The sequence below is a fragment of the Musca domestica genome, unplaced genomic scaffold (assembly GCF_030504385.1).
Source record: "Musca domestica strain aabys unplaced genomic scaffold, Musca_domestica.polishedcontigs.V.1.1 15, whole genome shotgun sequence".
NCBI classification, from domain to species: Eukaryota; Metazoa; Arthropoda; class Insecta; order Diptera; family Muscidae; genus Musca; species Musca domestica.
In genome coordinates, this window is record NW_026712207.1 from 14,053,342 (window position 1) to 14,077,533 (window position 24,192).

Consider the following 24,192-nt stretch of genomic DNA (forward strand, 5'->3'; position numbering starts at 1 on the left):
CGCGTCGCGCACTTAAGTGAAATTAAGCCTTTTTATGAAGAACAAAATTAAATTGTAGACATAGGAGTAGAATGTTGATTGTAGTTCCACTTACGTTTATGTGATGCCATTTCATTATAATTTCTTATTTTATTTTTAGACATTAAATTGACAATACCCAAACTAATCAGTGTCCTAATATAAGCCCATACTTCAAAGACCATCGCAATTCTCAAAATTTCAACATCACGATGGAGCAAGATAGCCCCAACACGAAAAAATTCAAACGGGCGAAGGAGGTTCCTATTTCATCCTCACATGCTTTCGCACATTTAGAAGAAGACTCCAGGTCGACCGCAAGTAGTTTTGTGACAGTTTCCGAAGATCCTAGTTTGGAGTGGTGGACCCAATGGCAGACGCTGGTTGGAGTTCCTCCATCATCACCGCTATATAACATAACCGAACAAGCAAATCTGTTGCATAGTGATGACGTACAAATTCCATCGCAATCCAATGCTGCCGTCATATCGGACGATCACAGGTCCCCCAACGTGAAGGAAGATAAATCATTACCAGGAACGCCGGGACACGTTGTCGAACTGTCATCACCATCGATATCTTCCCGATCGTCATCCTCATCCTCATCAGCCTCGTCGTCTTCATCATCATCCACAAGCCAAACGATGACACCTCATCAGCCAACAGTGTGTAGCAGTCAACCTTCCATCGATGAAGTGTTTATACCCAGTAAGGAGAATAATAGCACACCAAGTACAATCAAATTGCCAGTCACTGAAATCCCAACTGAGTCAACGCCATCGTCCTCGACAGACAATCCCGTGAACAATAACACATTTCTCGAACTGCCAAATTATCCCGAAAACCTACAAAGCCGTATCGAGAAGTTTAAAAACAATTGGAAAAAGGGACACAAACTGAAGCGAATTGTTAAACAAGATGGCAAGCAGTACCGCATAATAATATCAGCAGACGGGGTAGTGAAGGTATCTCTCCGAACTTCTGCAATTGGTCTCTAACATACCTTCCTATTCGACCGAGATATAGTCGAACCAAAGTGCCCATGTCGGAGAAATAAAAGGTTACATAACACCCTAGGGCTTCCTGGCTATTGAAACCCAATAGCAATAGAGAAAGCAAATCAAGGAATCAAAAATCAGAGGGAGGAAGAGATGCCATGTAACGCCCAAAAGTCATGCTTTCGTTTTTGGGGTACATTATTATTGTCCCCTAGTAGAAAGAAGTATACTTAAAATACAACATTGGAACCCCTGGTGGCAAATGGCGGAACTACGCAAAACTGTCAGATTGGGATCAGCTGCTGTCATGAGAAAACAACAATCGTTGTCCAGCCAAAAAGGTATAAAAGGAGACGCATTTCACCCAATCGGGATCAGTCTTCTGTTGATGGCTGGTAAGTCAAGTGTGATTGGGAGGAAGAAAAGGCGCGCAACCTCGGTTGAATTGAGTCTTAGTAAGCCAAACAATAAGCCTTGACTATTTGTGGTGACTGGACTGGACTGAACGCAGGGTCAAGTGAGGGTTGTAGCAATACTCCCTATTCTTCGGGCTGCGTTGACGGCGACTGAACGCAGGGTCAAGTGAGGGCTGTAGCAATACTCCCTATTCTTCGGGCTGCGTTGACGGCGACTGAACGCAGGGTCAAGTGAGGGTTGTAGCAATACTCCCTATTCTTCGGGCTGCGTTGACGGCGACTGAACGCAGGGTCAAGTGAGGGCTGTAGCAATACTCCCTATTCTTCGGGCTGCGTTGACGGCGACTGAACGCAGGGTCAAGTGAGGGTTGTAGCAATACTCCCTATTCTTCGGGCTGCGTTGACGGCGACTGAACGCAGGGTCAAGTGAGGGCTGTAGCAATACTCCCTATTCTTCGGGCTGCGTTGACGGCGACTGAACGCAGGGTCAAGTGAGGGTTGTAGCAATACTCCCTATTCTTCGGGCTGCGTTGACGGCGACTGAACGCAGGGTCAAGTGAGGGCTGTAGCAATACTCCCTATTCTTCGGGCTGCGTTGACGGCGACTGAACGCAGGGTCAAGTGAGGGTTGTAGCAATACTCCCTATTCTTCGGGCTGCGTTGACGGCGACTGAACGCAGGGTCAAGTGAGGGTTGTAGCAATACTCCCTATTCTTCGGGCTGCGTTGACGGCGACTGACGTACTCATCGGGCTGCTGCTGTGCCAAAGCTGCCGCCACCCGATTCGTCGTGCGAGTATTCATCGGGCCGCCGCTGTGCCAAGCTGCCACCACTACTACTCGCCGCTGACGTATTCATCGGGCCGCCGCTGTGCCAAAGCCGCCGCCATCCTATTCGCCGCTCGCCTATTCATCGGGCCGCCGCTGTGCCAAAGCCGCCGCCACCCTATTCGTCGCTCGCCTATTCATCGGGCCGCCGCTGTGCCAAGCTGCCGCCACTACTACTCGCCGCTGACGTATTCATCGGGCCGCCGCTGTGCCACAGCCGCCGCCACCCTATTCGTCGCTCGCCTATTCATCGGGCCGCCGCTGTGCCAAAGCCGCCGCCACCCTATTCGTCGCTCGCCTATTCATCGGGCCGCCGCTGTGCCAAAGCCGCCGCCACCCTATTCGTCGCTCGCCTATTCATCGGGCCGCCGCTGTGCCAAGCTGCCGCCACTACTACTCGCCGCTGACGTATTCATCGGGCCGCCGCTGTGCCAAAGCCGCCGCCACCCTATTCGTCGCTCGCCTATTCATCGGGCCGCCGCTGTGCCAAGCTGCCGCCACTCTATTCGTCGCTCGCCTATTCATCGGGCCGCCGCTGTGCCAAGCTGCCACCACTGCTACCCGTTTATTAACATGTCGACTGAACTTTGTGATTTAGTGTTCTTCGTAAAAAGTTCTGAACGTGATTTTATTGTGTTTAGTGTAGTGTTTAGTGTTATTTAAGGAAATAAATTTATAACGTTTTAAGAAAATATTTTTGCTTCGCTCTCTCTCTCTCTTTATGTCCTAACAAATAAATTTTTGTGACGACTCTGGCCCCCGCTGAACCTACCCCAGCTTCAAAGTGAAAACACGTCGTCACAATACCAATGTTTTCAACTTTAACTTCTTTTTTATATCATAACTTTGGGTTTCAAAAGTATCGAATTTTGTCGGTAACTCAAAAAATGACTTAGAGAATCCCTCTACAGTTGCTTACAATGCGTTAAGAAAAGTATGGGAAATTTTATGATTCGATAAAAGTTAGACCACATAAATCTAGATATTAAAAGACCTATTGAACTAAGTTTGAAGAAAATCAGACGCTAATTTTTGATTATTCTATAACAATTATTATTGCTCAAAATGTAAACATTTTGTGAAGGAGTTTCGAAATAGAAAGGACGATAATCTTACATTTTGTCATCAAACTTAAACGTTTCAATTTCTACTTTGTTTAAAACATATTGGATTTATAGGGGGAAGAAAAAAAGAAAAGAAGACCGATTTTTATACCCTCCACTTGAAATATTCGTCGTAGAACCCATAAAGCGTATATACAGGGTGAGATAAAAAATGCAACCAACTTGAGATTGCCATTTTTAAGTCACTTGTCCGACAGCTGTTAAAATTATTCCAGTGACAGCTTATTATATTGTTAACAAGCGTTAACATTTTGGGGAGAATTTTCCAGAAAGTTCTTCGTAATGGAATTCCAGCTTGATAGTGTGATTTCTTTATATTTGGCTCGTTAGAGCACTCCAGCATTTAAATGTGAACACATATTTGGTGTCTCGTAGCGTAGCCCGACGTCAAGGAAGTGGACGGAAGAAAACAGCAACATCAGCAGAAATGGTTCGAAAAGTAAAGAAACGACTTGATCGAAAGCCGCGTTGCCGTGGCCAAAAAATGGCTCGTGAGCTGAACATATCGCAATATTTCATTCAGCAAATATTGGAAAATGAGCTCAGGGTAATGCCATTGAAATTAAAAAAACTGCAAGAGCTAAAGAGTTGTTTCGCTTGGTCCAAAGTGGTGAACTGCCGTATTTGGTTTTCTCCGATGATATTCGTTGTCCAGCAGTTAAACAAACAAAATGATAGTGTTTACCATCCAAAGAGGTCAGCTGAAAATGTGCACCTTCGGTTGGCCACCAGAACTCAAGCGTCGGCCATGGTGATGGTGTGGGCCGCCATAACAGCCGATGGTCGCTCTCCGCTAGTATTAATCGACCGTGACATCAGAATAAATGCCGAATATTATCGCGAAAATATTCTGGAGGGTGTATTAAAGCCTTGGGCACGCAAACATTTTAGCCGCAGACCTTGGGGATTCTAAAAGGACTCAGCACCATCGCACTCAGCACGCGCCACCCATTAATGGTTACGAAATGGGGTTCCTTGCTTCCGTTAGACAATTGTGTCTGGAGTATTTTGGAAAGCAAGGTTGGCACTAAAAAATACCATAGTGTCGATCACCTCAAGCAAGCGCTCCGCTGGGAAGGGTCCAAAATACCGCAGAGCAACATTCGGGCAGCGTGTGACAGTTTCATTGGTTTGAAAACCATTATTCGTGCCAAAGGTGACCAATTCGAACAAATCTAAACTTATTTTAAAATTTGATGATATTTCCGTCATTTTTTGCTTTCATTCAATAAAATTTATGGCGTTTGACATTGTTGCAATTTTTGTTGTCTCACCCCGTATATGTTTCATCCGATTTGGTGTTTAAGTCCCTCACATTCGTAATATGAACTCCAAAACAATGATATTGGGTACCTGATATTAGATACAGCTCAGAAATATCTCTGCCAAATTTCGGTTTAGATTTGGATATATTTTCTATATATCAGCCGAAATTGGACGGATTATTGAGCATTCAACCGAATTTTTTCATTTGGTATATTGTTTCGATATACTTGTTTTAATTTATGCTTTCTCGAAGTCATATCATGCAGTCTACAGCAATGTAATTTGGTTCAATGGTTACAAATGCTTTCCTCGACTTTGCTTGAAATTGATTAAAAGTAAAAAAAACAACTAAGTTCGGCCGGTCCGAATTTTTAATACCCTCCACCATTTTGTGGGAACTTGAAAGATTTCAAAAAATGCCGTCGAAAAATACCATTCAAATATGGAAGCTACACGAAGGCGTGGTTCTGCATAAGTATTTTTTGTCATAGGCTGTAGTACCGATTCCGAACTTCAAATACGAAATATGATATAATTTCGTTATCGAATATTGGGAGGTGTCGTTATATAGACGTTATAGACCAGAATTGTTTGAATTTTAGTATTTAAGGCTCGTAATGGGTACTACAGTCAATGACGAAAAACTACATATGCAGGCCCACGTCTTTATATAGGCCCACTATACATTTGGTATTTTCATGATGTTAGCGACATTATTCACCGGTATTGTTTCAAATTTCGTTGTTGAAGTTCGGAAGCGGTGCTACAACCAAGGACAAAAAATGACTTAAGCAGGTCCTCGTCTTCGGTTTTCATTCAGCCGGTAATTTTCGACGTTTTTTTTTTTAATTTTTTAAGTTCCTTCCAATTGATGCAGGATATTAAAAGTTTGACCCGGATGAACTAAGATGCGTTTTTATTTATATTTTTGTTATTTTAATATTTTTTTCTCAGATTTTTTCATATACTGCAAAAATGGTGGCCTTGTAACACGAACTCGTCCATAAGATGTAGTGCGTTCCATGTAAGCAATTTTTGTAATATTTGGTTTTTCTCCAATCTGAACCTTGAAATCAATATTTTTATAAAAGTCGAAAATAATAACTAGCAAAGGTTAGATAATTCTCAAGTTCAAACAAATACCGGTATATTAAAAAATTATCATTTATGAAATAAAGTGCTTTAAAATTATATGAATGTATCCATGGAGTTCCGTTAGGAAATATGCTGATAGGTTCTATTAAGTTTTATTGAATTTAGTCTGTTGATCCCAATACTAAAGCCACAAAAATGTTATTTCATAATTCGTGAAAACTAATTTTCCTCAAAATCATATAACTAGAAAAATTTCCGTTTTCTAATTAATTTAATGGAGTTTTCGATTTTTCAAATTCTTTGAACACCAATACTAAAAGTCATAACAAACCAAAAACAGAGGATAATAAAATAAAATCTATTTTATAGAACGAAAAAGAAAAAAAAAGAACACATACTTAAAATTCAATCGAGTAATGACTCAAGCGAGAGCACGCTCTTACGGAAATGATAAGAAAACAGAAGCCTATAAAAAGTCAACATCATCATCATCGTCATTGCTGGCGGGAGAATCAGAAGCAACCAAACATATCAAAATACACGGCAGTCAGAGCCCTGAACCTCATCCATTTAGTCATTTGCACTCAACCAAGTAAGCAATAAAAAGGGGGGATATATAGGACATAAAACTCTAACAACAACAACATCAACCTCAATATAATTATGTTGAAGGTCATAAAAACGTTTTATCCAAAAACATTAACACCTTTTTTTGGGACTTAAAAAAATAAAATATAAAAAATTAAACAAAAACAACAAAATGGTTACATGAAAATGAAATCGTCCAGAGAAGATCCTAAAAATTAGTAGTTCGAGTTGGGGAAAAGTTTAAATAATATTTAAAAACATATTCTTTATTATCACATTTATGCACAAACACTGCTGGATATCGTTCTAACATCCTGGGGGGATAAAGAGAATGAGAGATGAAAAAAAAAAAAACAAAAAACGAACACAACATGACTTTAAATTATAATCGTCATTATTGTAACTTTTTTTGGCTGGTCGTCGGTCTTGGTGTAGGTGTAGGTGTGTTAATTCAGTTATTTAATCGCTTTCATTTTTATGGCGTGTTTTTAACGCTCTCATCACCGTCTAAAATTTAAACCAGGAAAAAAAACCAACACAGGTTTAGTTTTGTCCTCAAAAATTTTTAATGGCAGTGTTGGTGATGTGCATCACCATTTGCCTCCTGTGGCCAAGATTTAGCTTTAGTTGGCTGCACCATTACCTATCTTTCGCTGGGTTCTGTAGGGCAGAGGGAAGCGGCATCGGGAGTTGGTTGGAAGTTTGCGTTTTGACAGCAGTGTTTATGTTGGCCACCAGCTCATTTGAATCCATTAAGGATTTATCGTTTTTAAGCTTCCGTTTTATGCCTGAAGCAACAGGATTTAACTGAAGTTGGGCGACAGTGGGCAAATCATGTCAAATTTAAATAAGACAGGTAGTGCTTCAAGTATAGCAAGACCGCCACTCGTTACTATTGACAAGAATGGTTTTCGAGCATTTGTTATGAACTGTATAAAATGTTCGAAGTTTTCTGTTCATACAAGATTTTTATAAGGTCTCCTATCTAGAACAGCTATTAGGTGTTAGGTCTCACACCTAAGGAGAGTTTTTAAAGACCACAAGTCCTTGGACGTCTTCTTTCTATAATTTTTTGAGGTCATAGTGGGGTACCATAAGATATTTTCCTCATTAATGACCTTCAACTGAGAGAAGAGATTTAGAGATCGTGTAATTTTTTAGAGCAGAATTTTAGAGATATTTTATGCAGAAAAGGTCTTATTACACAGAAGACTCGAAGAGGTATTACTATCAGAGATAGGCCTTTATTATACCCTCCACCACACAATGGGGGGTAGATGAACCAAATTAGATGTAACTTGACAATTTGGTTTCTCTGTAGGTGTGTTCTCTCCTTGCAAAACATTTTTCTATTCAGGTCCGCTAATTGTTATAGCCCTCATATAACATTACCTCCACATGTTCGGTATTTTTAAGGTTTCTGCCACAATTTCCAACCAAATCAGTTAAAACTTGACATTTGGGGTTTCCGAAAGGTCTCTTCTATCTATGCAAAAAAAATGTTCGATTAAGGTCCGTTTATTGGGATAGTCCCCATATATACGTTCCACCCACTATATTCTAATTTTTAGACTTTAACTGCATTCTCCAGCCGATGCAACCAGTACTTGCAGTTTAAAGTAATTTTTTTTTTTTTTTTTAACAAATGGGTGAGGGTAGTGAAAGTTCGTCCCGGCCGAAATTTTTTTACTTGTTATAACCTCCACCATAGTATGGAGGGTATATTATGTTTGTCATTCCGTTTGTAACACCTCGAAATATAAATTTTAGACCCCACAAAGTATATATATTCTTGAACAGCATACAATTCTATGTCGATTTATCAATGTGCGTCTGTCTGTCCGTCTATCCGTCTGTGGAAATCACTCTAGCTTCCGAACGAAATGAAGTAGGTTGATACAATTTTACTCAAATGTGTATTATGTCTGCAGGACTTTTGGTATTGAAAATGGGCCATGTAGGTCCACGTCTTCGTATAGCCCCCATATAACGGTCCCCCCGATATTCGGTATTTTGATGATTTTAGCGACATTATTTACCGGAATTATTTCAAATTTTTTATTTGAAGTTCGTAATGGATACTACAGCCTATGACGGAAAATTGTCTTTGCAGGTCCACGTTTTATAACCCCCATGGTACCTCCTTATATTCGGTATTTTGATGATTTTAGCTACATTATAAACTGATTTTTTTTTCAACTTTCGCATTTGAATATTGTAATAGCTTGTGACAAAAGTTGCCTATGCAGGTCTACGTAGTCGTATAGACCCTAATATACGGCTACATTCGGTATTTTTAAGATTTTAACAGATTTTTTAACGGATTTTATTTTTTTGAAAATTGTTAAATTTTTACCAAATGGTGGAGGGTATTCAAAGTTCGGCCCGGCCGAACTTACAGCATTTTTACTTGTTCTTAAATAAAATTATTGGTCTATCAATAATGATCATTCATAGTTCCCGTTTCTCTTTGTAGAAAATCTTAATATTCATTGTATCCAAAGAACCCTTGGGAGGTCGTCTATCCATAAAATATTGATTTTTTTATTCTCTATTCACTAGAGAGGAGTCTTCTATTTAGATGATGACTTTTCTCCAGAAAGGAGGTCTTTTATTTGGTTTTTTATCGATAAGAGCGTTTCTTGCTGAAGAACATCTTTGGAGGTCTTCCATTCCTAAGAGATTTTATATACATTGAAGAATTTCAGAGGTCTTCTATACGTAGAACACCTTGAGAAGTCTTCAATATATAAAAAAATAAAGTTTTATTGTTCATAAAAGATCTTGGAGATCTTCTTTCAGAGAATACCTTTAGTGTTCTTCTGTCGGAGGTGAAAGTGTGAAAGTGTTTAATAGATCTTTCATTTATTGAAGACCTAAAGGGTCCATCACTGGTCTCAAGCCTTTAGGGGTATGGGATGAAATGTCAGACCTCGCAATTTTTAAGATAGGGTCTTTGCCAAACACCAAAATTACCTAAATCAGCCATTTAACGAAGAGCTTAGGAATTGCTAAAAACGGGGCTCAAAAAAGGTGGATTCATTCGATTAACCTTTGTAGCTCTATCTTGAGTATTGGAAAGTCTGCCGCAAAATATTAACGTGAGGTCTTTAGACCTTTTTGTGGGGTTTGCTCTATTCCTCTACCCTAGATTGTTGCAATCATATATTTTCTCGATTTTATTTATCAATAAAAAACTCGCTCGAAGAGTACGAGTTTTGAAATCAGTTTACTTTCCTCCTTTATGGAAAAGCGCACTCCGGTTGAAAAATAAAAGTGGGATTCGAAAAGTTCGAAGTTTTCATTAAGACGTATGTACTCTATTTATTTTGTATATACCACTCGAATAAGAACGGACATTTGGATGTTTGGTTGCAGTATATTAACGATGCAATGTTATCAACGTACTGAACCATCACCTCTGGGCCCAAAGTCTTAAGAATAGTTGACTAATTGAGTCAATACATTTACCCTATTTAGAACTCCACTCTGGAGCCAAAACAAATATCCTTCAAATTTCTGTCCTTTCCCACTGTTCCCGCTATGATATCTAAGGGATTTCGGTTGAGCGCACCGCATTGCACTTCATTTAAATGTATTATCCGTTTTATGGGAGATTTTATAGTTAGTTCCATTGTTATTACAGGTGCCAAATGAAAATTATCCATACAAGCAAACGACGAGAGCTACTGGCGGACACAACGGCGAAAACTATCATTGGCTGCACTGCAACGGAATGAACGAACACACGAAGGGACGTTCGTTGGGACGAGCTCATACTCAGTTGAGTATTATTTGGTGACGACGACAAACAGCTAATGTTTGCTTATTTTACATCAGTCGAGTGTAAATTAAATGAAAACATACAAAAGATTCTGGCTGCTGTTCCTGCATCCGGTGGTAGCTTTGGCCGGGCCAAAAGAGAAATGGTTACAAATTCCATTCAGTGAATGTACGCCAGTAATCTGTGGAATTTTCCAACATTTTAAATGAATAATAGAAAATGCTTTACGGCTAAGTATTATCAACAATTCATTTTCGCTTGAAAAACTCCAAAAACCCTGTGACAACAACAACAACCACAACTAGAAGAGAGGACATTTCGAGAGTCATTATTGTCCCAAAACAAAAAAATCATTAACGCAATGCGCCACATGAGATCTATGAGTGTAGGACGGACACTGCTTTAAATGGGGGCATGGACTAGAAATGATTGGAGGAAATTGCATGACTCAAAGGCTATATTCAAAACTAAACAAATAGGTGTTGGAGATTAGGAGTAAATTTTAGTAAATGTGAAAGGGATTAGTAGCGAATATTTAGTATTCAATTTACTGTAAATAAAATAATATTAATTCAAAATATTGTAGAAATAAAAAACAATGAACAGATTAAACTACAACCAATGAAATGCAGGGTTAGATAAAAAAAAAACTGCAACAAAGTCAAACGCCATAATTTTTACATTTTTTAAATTTTATTGAATGAAAGCAAAAAATGTCGAAAATAGCATCAAATTTTATAATAAGTTTAGATTTGTTTGAATTGGTCACCTTTGGCACGAATTATGGCATTCAAACGGCCAATGACACCGCCACAGGCTGCCCGAAATGTTGCGCTGCGGTATTTTGACCCATTCCCGGCAAAGCGCCACCTTGAGGTGATCGGCACTTTGGTATTTTTAAATGCCAACTTTGCTTTACAAAATTCTCCAGACACAATAGCCGAACATATTTAAATCTGGAGATTTTGATGGTCATTGTGCGCTGGAAATGAAGCGAGGAACCTCATTTTGTAGCCATTATTGAGTGGCGCGTACCTGTTAGAATCTCCAAGTTCTGCGGCAAAAATGTTTGCGTGCCCATGGCTTTAATACACCCTCCAGAATTTCCGCGACAATATTCGGCATTTATTCTGATGTCGCGGTCTATTAATACCAGCGGAGAGCGACCAACGGATGTTATGGCGGCCCACACCACCAACATGGCCGGCGCTTGAGTTCTGGTGATCAACCGATGTCAGATGACCTCTTTGCAAGTAAACACGATCATTTTGTTTGTTTACTAACTGCTAGACAACGAATGTTTTCTCATCGGAGACGGAGAAAACAAAATTCGGAAGATCACCACTTTCGGCCAAGCGCAGCAACTCTTTAGCTCTTTTGAGTCTATTTTCTTTATGTTGCGTTGTAAGTTTTCGCACTTTTGGAATTTCAATGGTCTTACCCCAAGCTCATTTTTCAATATTTGCCGAATGAAATATTGCGATGTGTTCAGCTCACGAGACCTTTTTCGGCCACTGCGACGTGGGTTTTGATCAAGTCGCTTCTTAACTTTTCAAACCATTTCTGCTGATGTTGCTGTTTTCTTCCGTCCACTTCCTTAAGTCGGTCTACGCCCCCAGTATCACGGTAACGAGCGATGGTACGAGACACAAAAGAATTATTCACAATCAAATGCTGGAGTGCTCTAACCATAGCCACTTGTGGTTTTCCACCCAAATATAAAGAAATGACACTATCGCGCTTGAATTCCATCACGAATAACTTTTTTCTGGAAAATTCTCACCAAAATGCTTTTGTACGCTTGTAAACAATATAATGAGCTGGTTCTGGAATAAGTTCAACAGCTGTCCGACGAGTGGCTTATAAATGACAGCAGTCTGATGATGGTTGCCGTTTTTTCATCTCACCCGGTAAATCAAAAATATTGATTTGAATTTTATAGAAATTATTCCCAAAGAAACTGCAATCTATTCTGAAAGAAACAGTTGCCAAATTCAAGAATATACTTTCCAAAGAAACTGGCAACCACAAAACCAACCACAGCCGTTGCGCTAACCAATTGGCAAATAAAAAAAGTGGCCAACGTAATATTTCCTTAGCCATTGACAAATGCCATAAACATGTCAACAGTGTCGACATAATATTTTCCTATAAATCACGATGAAGTTTTTAATTTTGATTAAGTATGCCCACAAAATAGCCGCCACATGGTCCAACATCTCCTCCTCCCCATCTTATAATTATCGGCGGAAATTCGTAGAGTACAACACCTGTGTTGGTTATTACAATATTTCCTCCCCGCCACACATTACATTCAAATTCTGTAACAATTCATTCTGTTTAGGAAAAAAATACGACTTACCACCTTATTCGGGAAAACTGGTCAAATGCCATCTTGCTAAATTTACTGCCTTCAAGTAGGTCTGAAAGAAAAAGAGAGAGAGAGAAGGAAACATGAAACTAATTAAAGCTTAAATGTTGATTTCATAATTTGCTATCGATAATGGGTCACTTAGAACAGAGGAAAAAATGGATGAAAACAATGGAGTGTAGGGAAAACATATGGAATTTGATTTGAAGTGATAGTCGACTACATTGCACCATTCAAGGAAATTTGAACATGAAGACAATCTCAAAGAGTAAGGAATTTAAACGGTTTTAAAAGATACGGGACCCATGCCGGGTATTTTTTAGATAGAAGATTTTTAACAGCAACTGTATAGATAAAGCACTATTAAGTGCCCTGCACGAAATCGTAAGCCTCCAAATGGCCTTCTACAGAAGACGACCCTAAATATCCTAGATTTGTACGAAGTGTACGAAAAGTATTTAAAGGTATTAAATTTCACAAAGAGTGTAGAAACAAATCTGGAATTATAAAATTTTGTATAAGGATCACTGTGAGTGTTTAGTTTTTAGTTGTGGACTTCGATGGGGAAATCTGAAGTATATTCTGTACAACAAGTACTAAATGGTACTAAATTTGTTTTGTGTCTAAGATAAGATGTAGAATTGACATTATTGATATAGGGATCACTATGAGTGTGTAAAGATAGAGATATGCAATTGGAATTTCGTTCTATATAGTGTACGAAATGTACAAAATGGTACTAAATTTGGTACATAGTGTAAGAATAGAACGTGAATTATTAATTTTGATATTTGTGGGTCTGTAGTTTATATACAGATTGAGACAAAAAAAAACTGCAACCAAGCCAAAGGACATAATTTTTACATTTTTTTCTTTAATTTTATTGAAGGAAAGCAAAAAAATGTCGGAAATAGCATCAAATTTTAGAATAAGTTTAAAATTGTTCGAATTCGTCACCTTTGGCACGAATTACGGCCTTCAAACGGCCAATGAAACAGTCACACGCTGCCCTAAGTTTGCTCTGCGGTATTTTGGCGCATTTCCGGTGAAGCGCTTGTTTGAGGTGATCGACAGTTTGGTATTTTTTAGTGCCAACCTTGCTTTCCAAAATACTCCAGACACAATAGTCCAACGGATTGGTATCCGGAGATTTTGGTGACCATTGTGCGAAGGATATGAAACGAGGAACCTCATTTTGTAACCATTCTTGGGTGGCGCGTGCTGAGTCCTGTTGGAATGTCCAAAGTCCGCGGCCCAAAATGTTTGCGTGCCCAAGGCTTTAATACACCCTCCAGAATATTTTCGCATCAATATTCGGCATTTATTATGAAGCCACGGTCGATTAATACGAGCGGAGAGCGACCATCGGCTATTATGGCGGCCCACACCATCACCATGGCCGGCGCTTGAGTTCTGGTGGCCAACCAAAGGTGCACATTTTCAACTGACCTCTTTGGAAAGTAAGCACGATCAATGTGTTTGTTTAAAAATTCGTCAATTTACCACAACTTTTTAGGTCTTTTGAGTCTATTTTCTTTCTGTTGCGCTGTAAGTTCTTGGACTTGTTGGAATTTCAATGGCTTTACCCCTAGTTTATTTGTCAATATTTGCCGAATGGAACATTGCGATATGTTCAGCTCACGAGCCATTTTTCGGCCACTGCGATGAGGGTTTGGATCAAGTCGCTTCTTTACTTTTCGAACCATTTCTGCTGATGTTGGTGTTTTCCTACGTCCACATCATTGACGTCGGGCTACGCTACCAGTATCACGGTAACGAGCGATGGTACGAGACACAAAAGATTTATTCACATTTAAATGCTGGAGGTCTCTTACGATAGCCACTTGTGGTTTCCCTGGCAAATATAAATAAATCACACTATCACGCTTTTATTCCATCACGAATAACTTTTTTTCTAGAAAATTCTCACCAAAATGCTTTTGTACGCTTGTAAACAATATAATGAGCTGTCACTGGAATAATTTTAACAGCTGTCGTACGAGTGGCTTAGAAATGACAGCAGTCTGAAATTGGTTACAGTTTTTTCATCTCACCTTGTTTCATCTCACCTTGTTTCATCTCACCTTGTAGAGTCGGAATTCTTAAATTTGGATTTTAAAAAAGAAAAGTTAAATAGAAAAGTCTTTATTGCGTCTAATTTTTGTTTAAGAGCTTGTGAAGATCTTAAATATATAACAGACACCCAAAAGGTCTCCCATGGGTAGAAGATACCCATACGGTCTTTTGTAGAAAGAATGTCTTTCAAAGGGCGACTCATATAGTATTGAGACTTTCTTTAAATATGCCTTCTATAAGCAGAAGATCTTAAAATCTGTCATAAATCGAAAGATGTTTAAAAGTATTTTTGTTAAAAGAGAACCTTTAATAGATTTTCCACAGAAAAATCTTTCAAATGCCTTCTATCTTCAGAAAGAATACCTTTAAAGGGTCTTCAATTGCAAGAATAACTCCAAAAAGTCTTATGCATTTAGAGGACCTTTAAAAGGTCTAAAACAAATGGAAGACCTTTATATTCTTTTTCTGTTAGTGGAAGACCTTCAAACTGTCCTCTATTGCTAACAGAATTATCTAACAGAAATTCTCTTTCATAAAAAGAACATATTTCAAATTGTCTTCTATAGAAGACCTTTAAGAGCTCTCATAGCAAGAAAAACCTCATCAAAAGATATTGTATAGAAACCGGACCTTTATGGGTTAAAGAACTTCAAAAAGATTCTTTAGAAATAATGCACGTAGAAGGATGGTCCATTGTAGAAAGAAGACCTAAAAGAATTTAAGAAAAAATATCATAAACTCATATTTAATAGAAAGAAGGCCTTACAAAAGTCCAAAGTACCGATCAAAGCCTTCTATTTTTTTTGTTTAATATTAGTCCGCACATTTCAGAGTTTTTGGATAGAAAGAAGAAGGGTTTGATTATATAGGTTGCGCCTCCTCTATAGAAGATCTTCATAAAGTCTTTTGGAGATGGAAGGTTTAGGAGACCCTAAGAAAGATCTTCAAATGTAGAAAGATGGTAAAACCTCAAAAAGTCTTCCATAGACAAAATACCCTAAGTTGTTGATTTTTTTTTCTATAACGACACAAACCTCTTAAGTCTCCAACTATACACCCTCACTTTTTATAGGTTGCATTATTGGCCCCATCTTTTTATTTTTATTTATTAAGACCGCAAAAAAAGAAACAAAAACTGCAAAAGCGGGTAGTCTCCATTCTAAGAAAAAGTCAGTTGTTCGAAAACTCATCAACAACAACACCGCAAGTAGAAGAACAGAAAAAACAGTAGATGAGATATTATTGTTGGTGTTGTTGTTCTTGGCATTATTATGGCATACATCTTGTCCAATAATAAAACATGGAACCACTGGCAAGTGGTGTGTTATCGCTGTTATAGACATTAACGTTCGTTCAATGCTTCACATGATGGTGCCTTCGATGATGGCGGTGATGATGACGATGGCGATGATGTTGACGGTGTTGCTGGCTACTGGCAAAGCTGTTGCTGCCACCAGCAGCACTGTTGCTACCATGGGGCGGTCATATTCGTTGCACGTATTGTTGTCGCTAATAAGCTTTCTTGCAGCAAATGTCGCTCATAAATTACCTCAAGGGCCATCGTTTCTAATTAAGTAATTGAAGGCAATGTGCCTGGTTGGGATTTATTGCTGCGCTCAACTGCGCAACAAATATATATATTTCTACAAATATCCTTGTGTGGCTGGCTAGATGGATGGATGGAAAAGAAGTGAGTGTGTGTGCTAATAGCTTACAGCTAAATTTCGTATAGGTGTTGGTGTGTCGTTAACAACTACAAGTGTAAATGTTTTGTAAGTATATTTGAACTTGCAATCTTCATTACATCTCACACCCTTCAAATCGCAGCTAGGTGGTTGTACCAATATCAGCATCAATTTTCCCCCCACTTCGTCCTTTCCCCCAAATGAAGTGGTAAAGAGCAGAGTGTGAACAGCTGTACAATATAAACACATTGAATGTTATGAACGCGCATTGAAATTGCAGAATGGGGCACAAGAAGTTCAATTAGATTGAAAAAGGTTCGTTACAAAAAGTTCATGGTTGCGACCAATGGATAGAGAGTGTAAATTAGTGTTTTCGTGGAGGGGGAAGGGGAAGACACGGTGATGAGATATCAAATAAATGGGAAGTGGGGGTGGGGGACAACAGGGTGTGATATTTGAATATATACGTTGATAAAATTTGTGAATTCTAATGTGATATATCTTGGAAATGAGTCTAAGGTATTTCGGGGTTCAAGCTTATATAATCTTACATCTCTAAATAAAATTCTCCAGGAAGAACTTAGAATTTTCGAAGTTAAGCATCAGCGCTCAATAACTAATGTTATGTATCTAAAAATTTATATTCTTAGAGATTCATAATAATATATAAGGAAACCCTTTAGAAAATGATATTTCGGAAAATGGTGTTAAAATTTCCTAGTAATGTAATTATCCAAAAAAAAAAAAAAAAAAAACACATCATTAAAAATGTCTCCTAAAAGCCATGATAAAAATGTGTAGTCAAAAACATGCACTTTTGCATCTTTAAGATGTCCTTCAGAAACCAATGTTTATTTCTAAACATATAATTTTTCAAGAAATCTTAAGAAAACCGATTTGGACATAATTTAATTAAAAAAAATGTCTCCAAATGTCTTTCAAAATTATTTTTGATATATCCACGGTTACATCTTTAAAAAGTCCTTCAGAAAATACAAATTCTTCAATTTAAAAAAGTCTTTAAGAACACATTTTTAAAAAATTCCATGGTTTTACCTGAATCCTTATTAGTCTCTGGGTATAACAAAGTCACTCATCAAATTCTTCAAAAGATTTGTTGAAAATCTTTTTAAAACTTCTTGGATATCTCCAAAGATCATGGGAAAAATAATTCGAAACAATCTCTAAAGGTATGTGAAACGTAAAAATAATTGACGGCAATATCCAGTAGATTATGCAAGTAAAGTAAAAAATTTAAGAAATGTGTACCGGCGATTCGAAAATTTGCATCGCAAAATAATCAATTTTGGAGATTTTCGGATTAAGATTCCTTGGAATCTTTTCCTTTTAGGCATATAGTGTCTTCGCAATATTACAGATAATAATACGAGAATTATGCTGGTTAAAAATTTTAACTCTCAAGCGAGCCAACAAAAGCGTCGTTGTTGTCCTTTTTTCAAACTTTTGTTAAAAACTCCCTTTAAACGTGACCGTAGCCTGTCAAAGTAATCTACAAATCTTTCGCAAGATTCTACTATAGATGTCAGATAACATCAAAGATCTAAATCTTACCTAAACGCCAGGAATTTATATATATTAAAACAATTATTTTAGAGTTCTAAATGTACTTCCTGTGAGTTTATGCTAAATACTCCGATAAAGCATAATTTTAGAAGGATGACGTCTGAGACAAAGATATTCTTCATAAACTTTCAATATAAGTTGCTAAAAAGAGAAATCTCTATTTCCCCCACATTTCAATGAAATATTTGCATCAATGCTCCCAAAAATCTCCGAAAATATGTTTTTTGATCAATTTTACCTCAGACCTTTTCCGAGTTGACGACTGAAAGTAATATAAAATTTCGTTTTAAGCGGAGGATGCCAAAAGAAGAAATATTCTACACAAAATTTCATTGTAAATCTCGGAATAATAGTTACAGGGTGAGATAAAATACTGTAACAAAGTCAAACGCCATAATTTTTACATTTTTTTTTAAATTTGACTGATGAAAGCAAAAAATGTCGGAATTTGTTCGAGTTCGTCACCTTTGGCACGAATTATGGCCTTCAAACGGATAATGAAACCGTCACACGCTACCCGAATGTTGCTCTGCGGTATTTTGGCCCATTTCCGGCGAAGCGCTTGCTTGAGGTGATCGACAATTTTGTATTTTTTAGTGCAAACCTTGCTTTCCAAAATACTCCAGACACAATACTCCAACGGATTGGTATCCGGAGATTTTGGTGACCATTTGGTGCGCTAGAAATGAAGCGAGGAACCTCATTTTGTAACCATTTTTGGTTGGCGCTGGCTGCGTCCTGTTGGAATGTCCAAAGTCTGCGGCCAAAATGTTTGCGTGCTCAAGGCTTTAATACACCCTCTAGAATATTTTCGCGAGAATATTCGGCATTCTGATGCCACGGTCGATTAATACGAGCGGAGAGCGACCATCGGCTGTTATGGCGGCCCACACCATCACCATGTCCGGCGCTTCAGTTCTGGTGGCCAACCGAAGGTGCACATTTCCAGCTGACCTCTTTGGCAAGTAAACACGATCATTTTGTTTGTTTACAAACTGCTGGATAACGAATGTTTTCTCATCGGGGAAAATCAAATTCGGCAGTTTACCACTTTCGGCTAAGCAAAGCAACTCTTTATCTCTTTTGAGTCTATTTTCTTTCTGTTGCGGTGTAAGTTCTTGCACTTTTTGGAATTTCAATATTTGTCGAATGGAATATTGCGATATGTTTAGCTCACGAGCCATTTTTCAGTTCGGCCACTGCGAAGCGAGTTTCGATCAAGTCGCTTTACTTTTCGAAACATTTCTGCTGATGTTGCTGTTTTCTTCCGTCCACTTCCTTGACGTCGGGCTACGCTACCAGTATCACGGTAACGAGCGATGGTACGAGACACAAAATATTTATTCACATTTAAATGCTTGAGTGCTCTAACGATAGCCACTTGTGGTTTTCCACACAAATATAAAGAAATCACACTATCCCTCTTGAATTCCATCACGAATAGCTTTTTTTCTGGAAAATTCTCACCAAAATGCTTTAGTACGCTGGTAAACAATATAATGAGCTGTCACTAATAATTTTAACAGCTGTCGGACGAGTGGCTTAGAAATGACAGCAGTCTGAATTTGGTTGCAATTTTTTCATCTCATCCTGTATATTTCCAAGGGCCTTTAAAACATTTTTCATGTTTGTTCCAGTTAAAAGTTATCTACGTAAACACTTTCTAACACTGATCCTAAAAATATTTGCTAGACTGTAGCTACACCCCTATGTGGCTGTATATGTATTCTCCTCATGCTACCGATGATGATGGCTTTATTCCATGATGAAGAGCACAAAAAAACATAGACGGGATTTCAATGCGGGTTTATATATCAACAAAAATCTAGTGAAATGAAATCAGTGGCATGGATTGGATTGCTAAAACCTCCAACCGCCATATCAACAACTTTGGAGTGGGTGATGCTGCTGCAGTTGTTGTTGCATTTCACTGATATTATTGATGCTTATGCGTGAGTGTCAGTGTGTGTTTCGCCATATCGCGGTGTACTTGAAGTACATGGATTACCATCATCATTACAAACCACATTATCAAACGATTGAAGCTTCATCAGCACAAACAATCCCACCTCAGCTTCCAACCTCTTCCAACCACCATAAATTTCCATCTTCATCATCCTCATCGGTGGCACCATCGTGAATATGTCACTAAAGTTAAGCATTCATAATGACAACACTTTAGTGCATGACTGTTAGCGAGTCGGCCCGAGTGTATGACATGACAATGGTGGCAGTGGCACGTTTCCAGATTACAACAATAATAACAACAGCAACAACAACGACGACTAGTATTGATTGCCAATATTGATGTTGTCTCAACACACTGACGCTCAGAGACATCCGGTTGAGTGACGCATATCTCTCGTCTATGACAGATTCTGACATTGCGATTATTGTTTGCGACGGAGGTGGTGGGGGGAGAAAGGGCCAAAATGAGGAACATATTTTATGCAAATTTCTATAACCACTAAATTTGTATGTGTATTTGTATGGATGAATAAGTGAAGTCACCAAAAGCGAGGCAGCGAGGAAGGGCCACGTTTGTCTGGTGGGAAATTATGTAAAAGTGGTTGGTTGGTTGGTTGGTTGCTTGGTTGGCTGATAAATTAGTAACTAATATCTAAGTGAAGTTAAAAGCCAGCCAACGAAATGAAAATGTGAGTATGTGACTATTTGAGATATGGAATATTTTATGATGGCGATTTGGAGAGAAGTTGGGTGGAAATATTGGAAGGGCCGATTTAGGAGTATTTTTATTGGAAATACATCGATTGAAGCTAGGCATTTTGATTTATATTTGATTTCTTTAAAGCATTTTCCTTGATTTTGAATATAGTCTCGCTCCTTCTGCAGTTTAATATCTCTGGCTTATCTTTACATGCTAAATACCTCAATTTAGACAACGGAAAATTTTGAAAAATCTAAGGAAGTGGTGTCCCCAGAATGATGAATTTTTTGCACATACCTCAAGTCTGAAGACTGTTATTCTTCGGAATTGAGTTCCACTTACTCTTATACAAAGTGTTGAAAGTATATTAGCCCATCTGTTCTGTTACCTCACACATATTTGCATTATCTTGCCATTGGCATCCTTTGGACTGAAATCTCCCTGCACACTTCATCTAATACAGATATAAAAATATTGGTATGGGCAAAGTTACAAGAAAATCGTACATTTATATACAATTGTATGCCGAATCACTAATTTAAAATTGGAAAAAGTTGGAGGCTTATTTAGTGTTTTATGCGAAGGAAGAAGGAGAAGAAGTGGACCGATATATCCCATCTTCACGACAGATCTTCTGTTAGTAGATATATTTAGACATGCAAAGTTTGAAGGGAATCGGATGTAAATTTCACATTTTATGATCTTCAGGGATATTCAAAATGTTTGCTCTTCACGGGAGAGGTACCAGAAAGAATGGTCCGATCGTTACCATCTTTAAAATTGAATTTGTGTTGATAGAAAGTTTTATAAGCTTCATGATTATTCAAAATGTTGATCCTTTGTGGGGGAGGTACCAGAAGGAGTGAACCGATATATTCTAACTTCAAACCAAACCTTGGGTTAATAAAAATATCCTGATGTGTATGATTTGAAGACAATCGGACTCGGATCGGAAGTATCGGAATTACATTTTATAAGAGTTATAATTATGCGAAACGTTTACCCTTTTGGGTGGGGTGGAGTTACGTGAGTGGACCGATATTGTCCATTTTCAGACTTGACCTAGCACTGGTGCAAATATTAGGATTTGCTTGGAGCAATATCGGGCGATTTTTTCTCTTGCTGTGCATTCCGATATTTTCTTTGAAAATTTCGACATTTTGTGGGGGAGGTACCAGAAGGAGTTTACCGATATTGTCCATCTACGACCTCGATGTAAGTTTCATAATAATATTACGATGTACCAAGTTTGAGCCAAATCGCATACTCCCTTCGAGAGTTATGGTGCGCACCAACCAGCCGACTCCAAATGTCCTGAAACGGGTTTGGTCCAAAGACACCTTGGGCATAAAACCGTTATTTCGATGAGGCACGTTTTGGCCCTATCAAATGATATATACCCTCTGTAGCCACATAGGAATGATTCTGCATTTTATAAGAATTATAATTATTTTGGTGGCTTATGGCAGGCTTATGGGTTATATGTAGAATCATTTGTACAAAATATGGATCATGCAGGTCAATGATTTGGTATAGCTCCCATATAGGGGTGTACCCTGATTTGAAAAATGTGGCAATTTTAATCTTCAATATAGGCCCACATTTTGGTATAACCCTCATTCGAACGAAGGTATCCCTTGATATCAAAAATTTTCAGGGTTTGAGCACATTTTACAATTGTTTTGGCCTTTATTTGGCATCTGAGGGGGTAGGACACCTCGTCGTAGGTAATGTGCAATGTCTCGGAGTAGCCCCTTGGCCACATTTTCTAATCGATTTATCTAAAAATGTTTATTTGGAACTAGAGAACTTACAAAAATTTTAACATAGGAATATTTTCTCCCAGGCCGTCGTTCCCAACCAATATTCTCTTGGGGCTAGGGAATTCCAAATAAAGGTGATGATATTAGGTCAGCAAAATTTCAATTCTTCAATTCTCTATTCGACTTGGTTTAAATAATATCATTATACGACTAAGACTCAGTACAAAGGGGGTTAGCCGCAAATTCCATCAGTATCGGGGTACATTTGATATTTCAAGATGTTTTTAGTTAGAATTTTTTTTTTTTAAGTTCTGACAGAGGTTAAACCCATTATGACCTAATTTTCGACATTTGAAAGGTTTTCGCATCAATATTATTAGAGGCTGTGTCAGGGTGTTTTGAAGGTTTACCTTAAAAAAAATTATTTGTTAGCATTTTGCTTCATGTTTGTACATCTTAGGTCTATTACTTTCAAGAATTAAGTCCCTTCAAATTCATTAGCACGAAAAGTAAAATTTAGTTGTAGATCATTGAGAAAATGTTCAGGGACAATCTCAACCGATTTCGCATTAATTGTGCACCAAATAACAAATATCAGTCCAAATTACTCCAAATTTGGTGAAAATCGGTTCAGATATAGCTATAGCTCACATGCGTAATATGCATTCCACAACAATGATCTTTGGTACCAGATATCAGATACAGCTCAGGAATAATTGCTTTAAATTTTGTCAAGATCGGACGTCCGACTTTTGACTTCTCCTTACTGGTTATTTACTGTGAGGAAAATTTAGAATTTAGACAGACGTATATTAATTAATTAAAGCCAAACGTTTAATTTGAAGTTGATAAAATAAATTCCTACCAGCAAATAGAAAATAAAATATGTATGCAAAACATATGTCTAATCCCACACAACCATTAACGAAATCTATTGTCCAAACCCATAAATTCCAATTCGAAGCAGAAACAACTTTAAGCAAATAAAACTCCAAACAATAGAGAAAGTATTAAAAATATGTTTTGTTCAAACGCTATCCGGAAATTTCAATACAAAAGAAATCAACCCCTAAGCTAAGAAATCGATTTGTTTGTGTTCGGTTTTCTTAAAAAGCGGATTACATGGACTGATGCTGTGCAATATGGAAAATATTTAGCTGGTACAGCGACCGACTGACGAGCTGACTAGCTGACAAGAGTATTTATGTGTTTGTGTTCTCTGTTGGCGCTGTGACAGCCTAGGAGGCAGTGCAAAAAAAATTGATAATTCTATTAGTTAATTGTTTAACCTCGTCTAACAAGTGTAATCTGTGAGACCGAACCCATCAACCGACAAACCCCACCAACCAACCAGGCAGAACTCAATTCAATTTACTTAATTTAATTACTTAACCAAAATCCAATCGAAGCAGATTTGCCCTTTTTGCTGTCAGCAGGGTAGTGGTGGTGGTGGCGACGGGAGTGGGAGTGAATACAAATGAAAAACCACATAAAAATCTAAAACTCTCTTTTGTTTTGTCCAACCGGCTCGGCTAGGGGTAGGCTGTTTTACCACAACTCCAAGCTATTTACATATCTGTTTGTGTGAGTGCTGTAACACCATGGAAACTTTTGGAATGGAGTCATCCTCCCACTTAGTTTGAAGTTTAATTTCTTCTTTTTTCTCTGTTTTCATTTCATTCCAATGAATAGGAGTTATCACAAATACAAATGAAGGCATATGCCTGTTGTGGGTATTTAAAAAAGGCAATAAATCCGTCCATTTATATGTGCTATTGGTGTGCGGAGTTGGGGGGTTTCGAAAGCCACATACCCTTATCATGTTTGTAAACAAGAAGAAAAAAAAACAAACGAGTAAAAATTATCGACATGGACAAATAAGCACCATTTTCTGCTGACTTTGTTGTGTTATTTCCAGACATTAAATCT

At 38.1% G+C, this 24,192-nt stretch overlaps 1 protein-coding gene across 1 annotated transcript in view; it reads left to right on the forward strand.

The window, feature by feature from the left end:
- The first annotated feature begins 230 nt into the window (after positions 1-230).
- The window catches only part of LOC131801290 (uncharacterized), a 105,615-nt gene continuing 81,653 nt past the window's right edge, over positions 231-24,192 (forward strand). The window contains exon 1 of the mRNA XM_059119837.1: positions 231-818. Coding sequence (XP_058975820.1) covers positions 231-818 — 588 coding nt within the window. The remainder of the gene's footprint in view (positions 819-24,192) is intronic.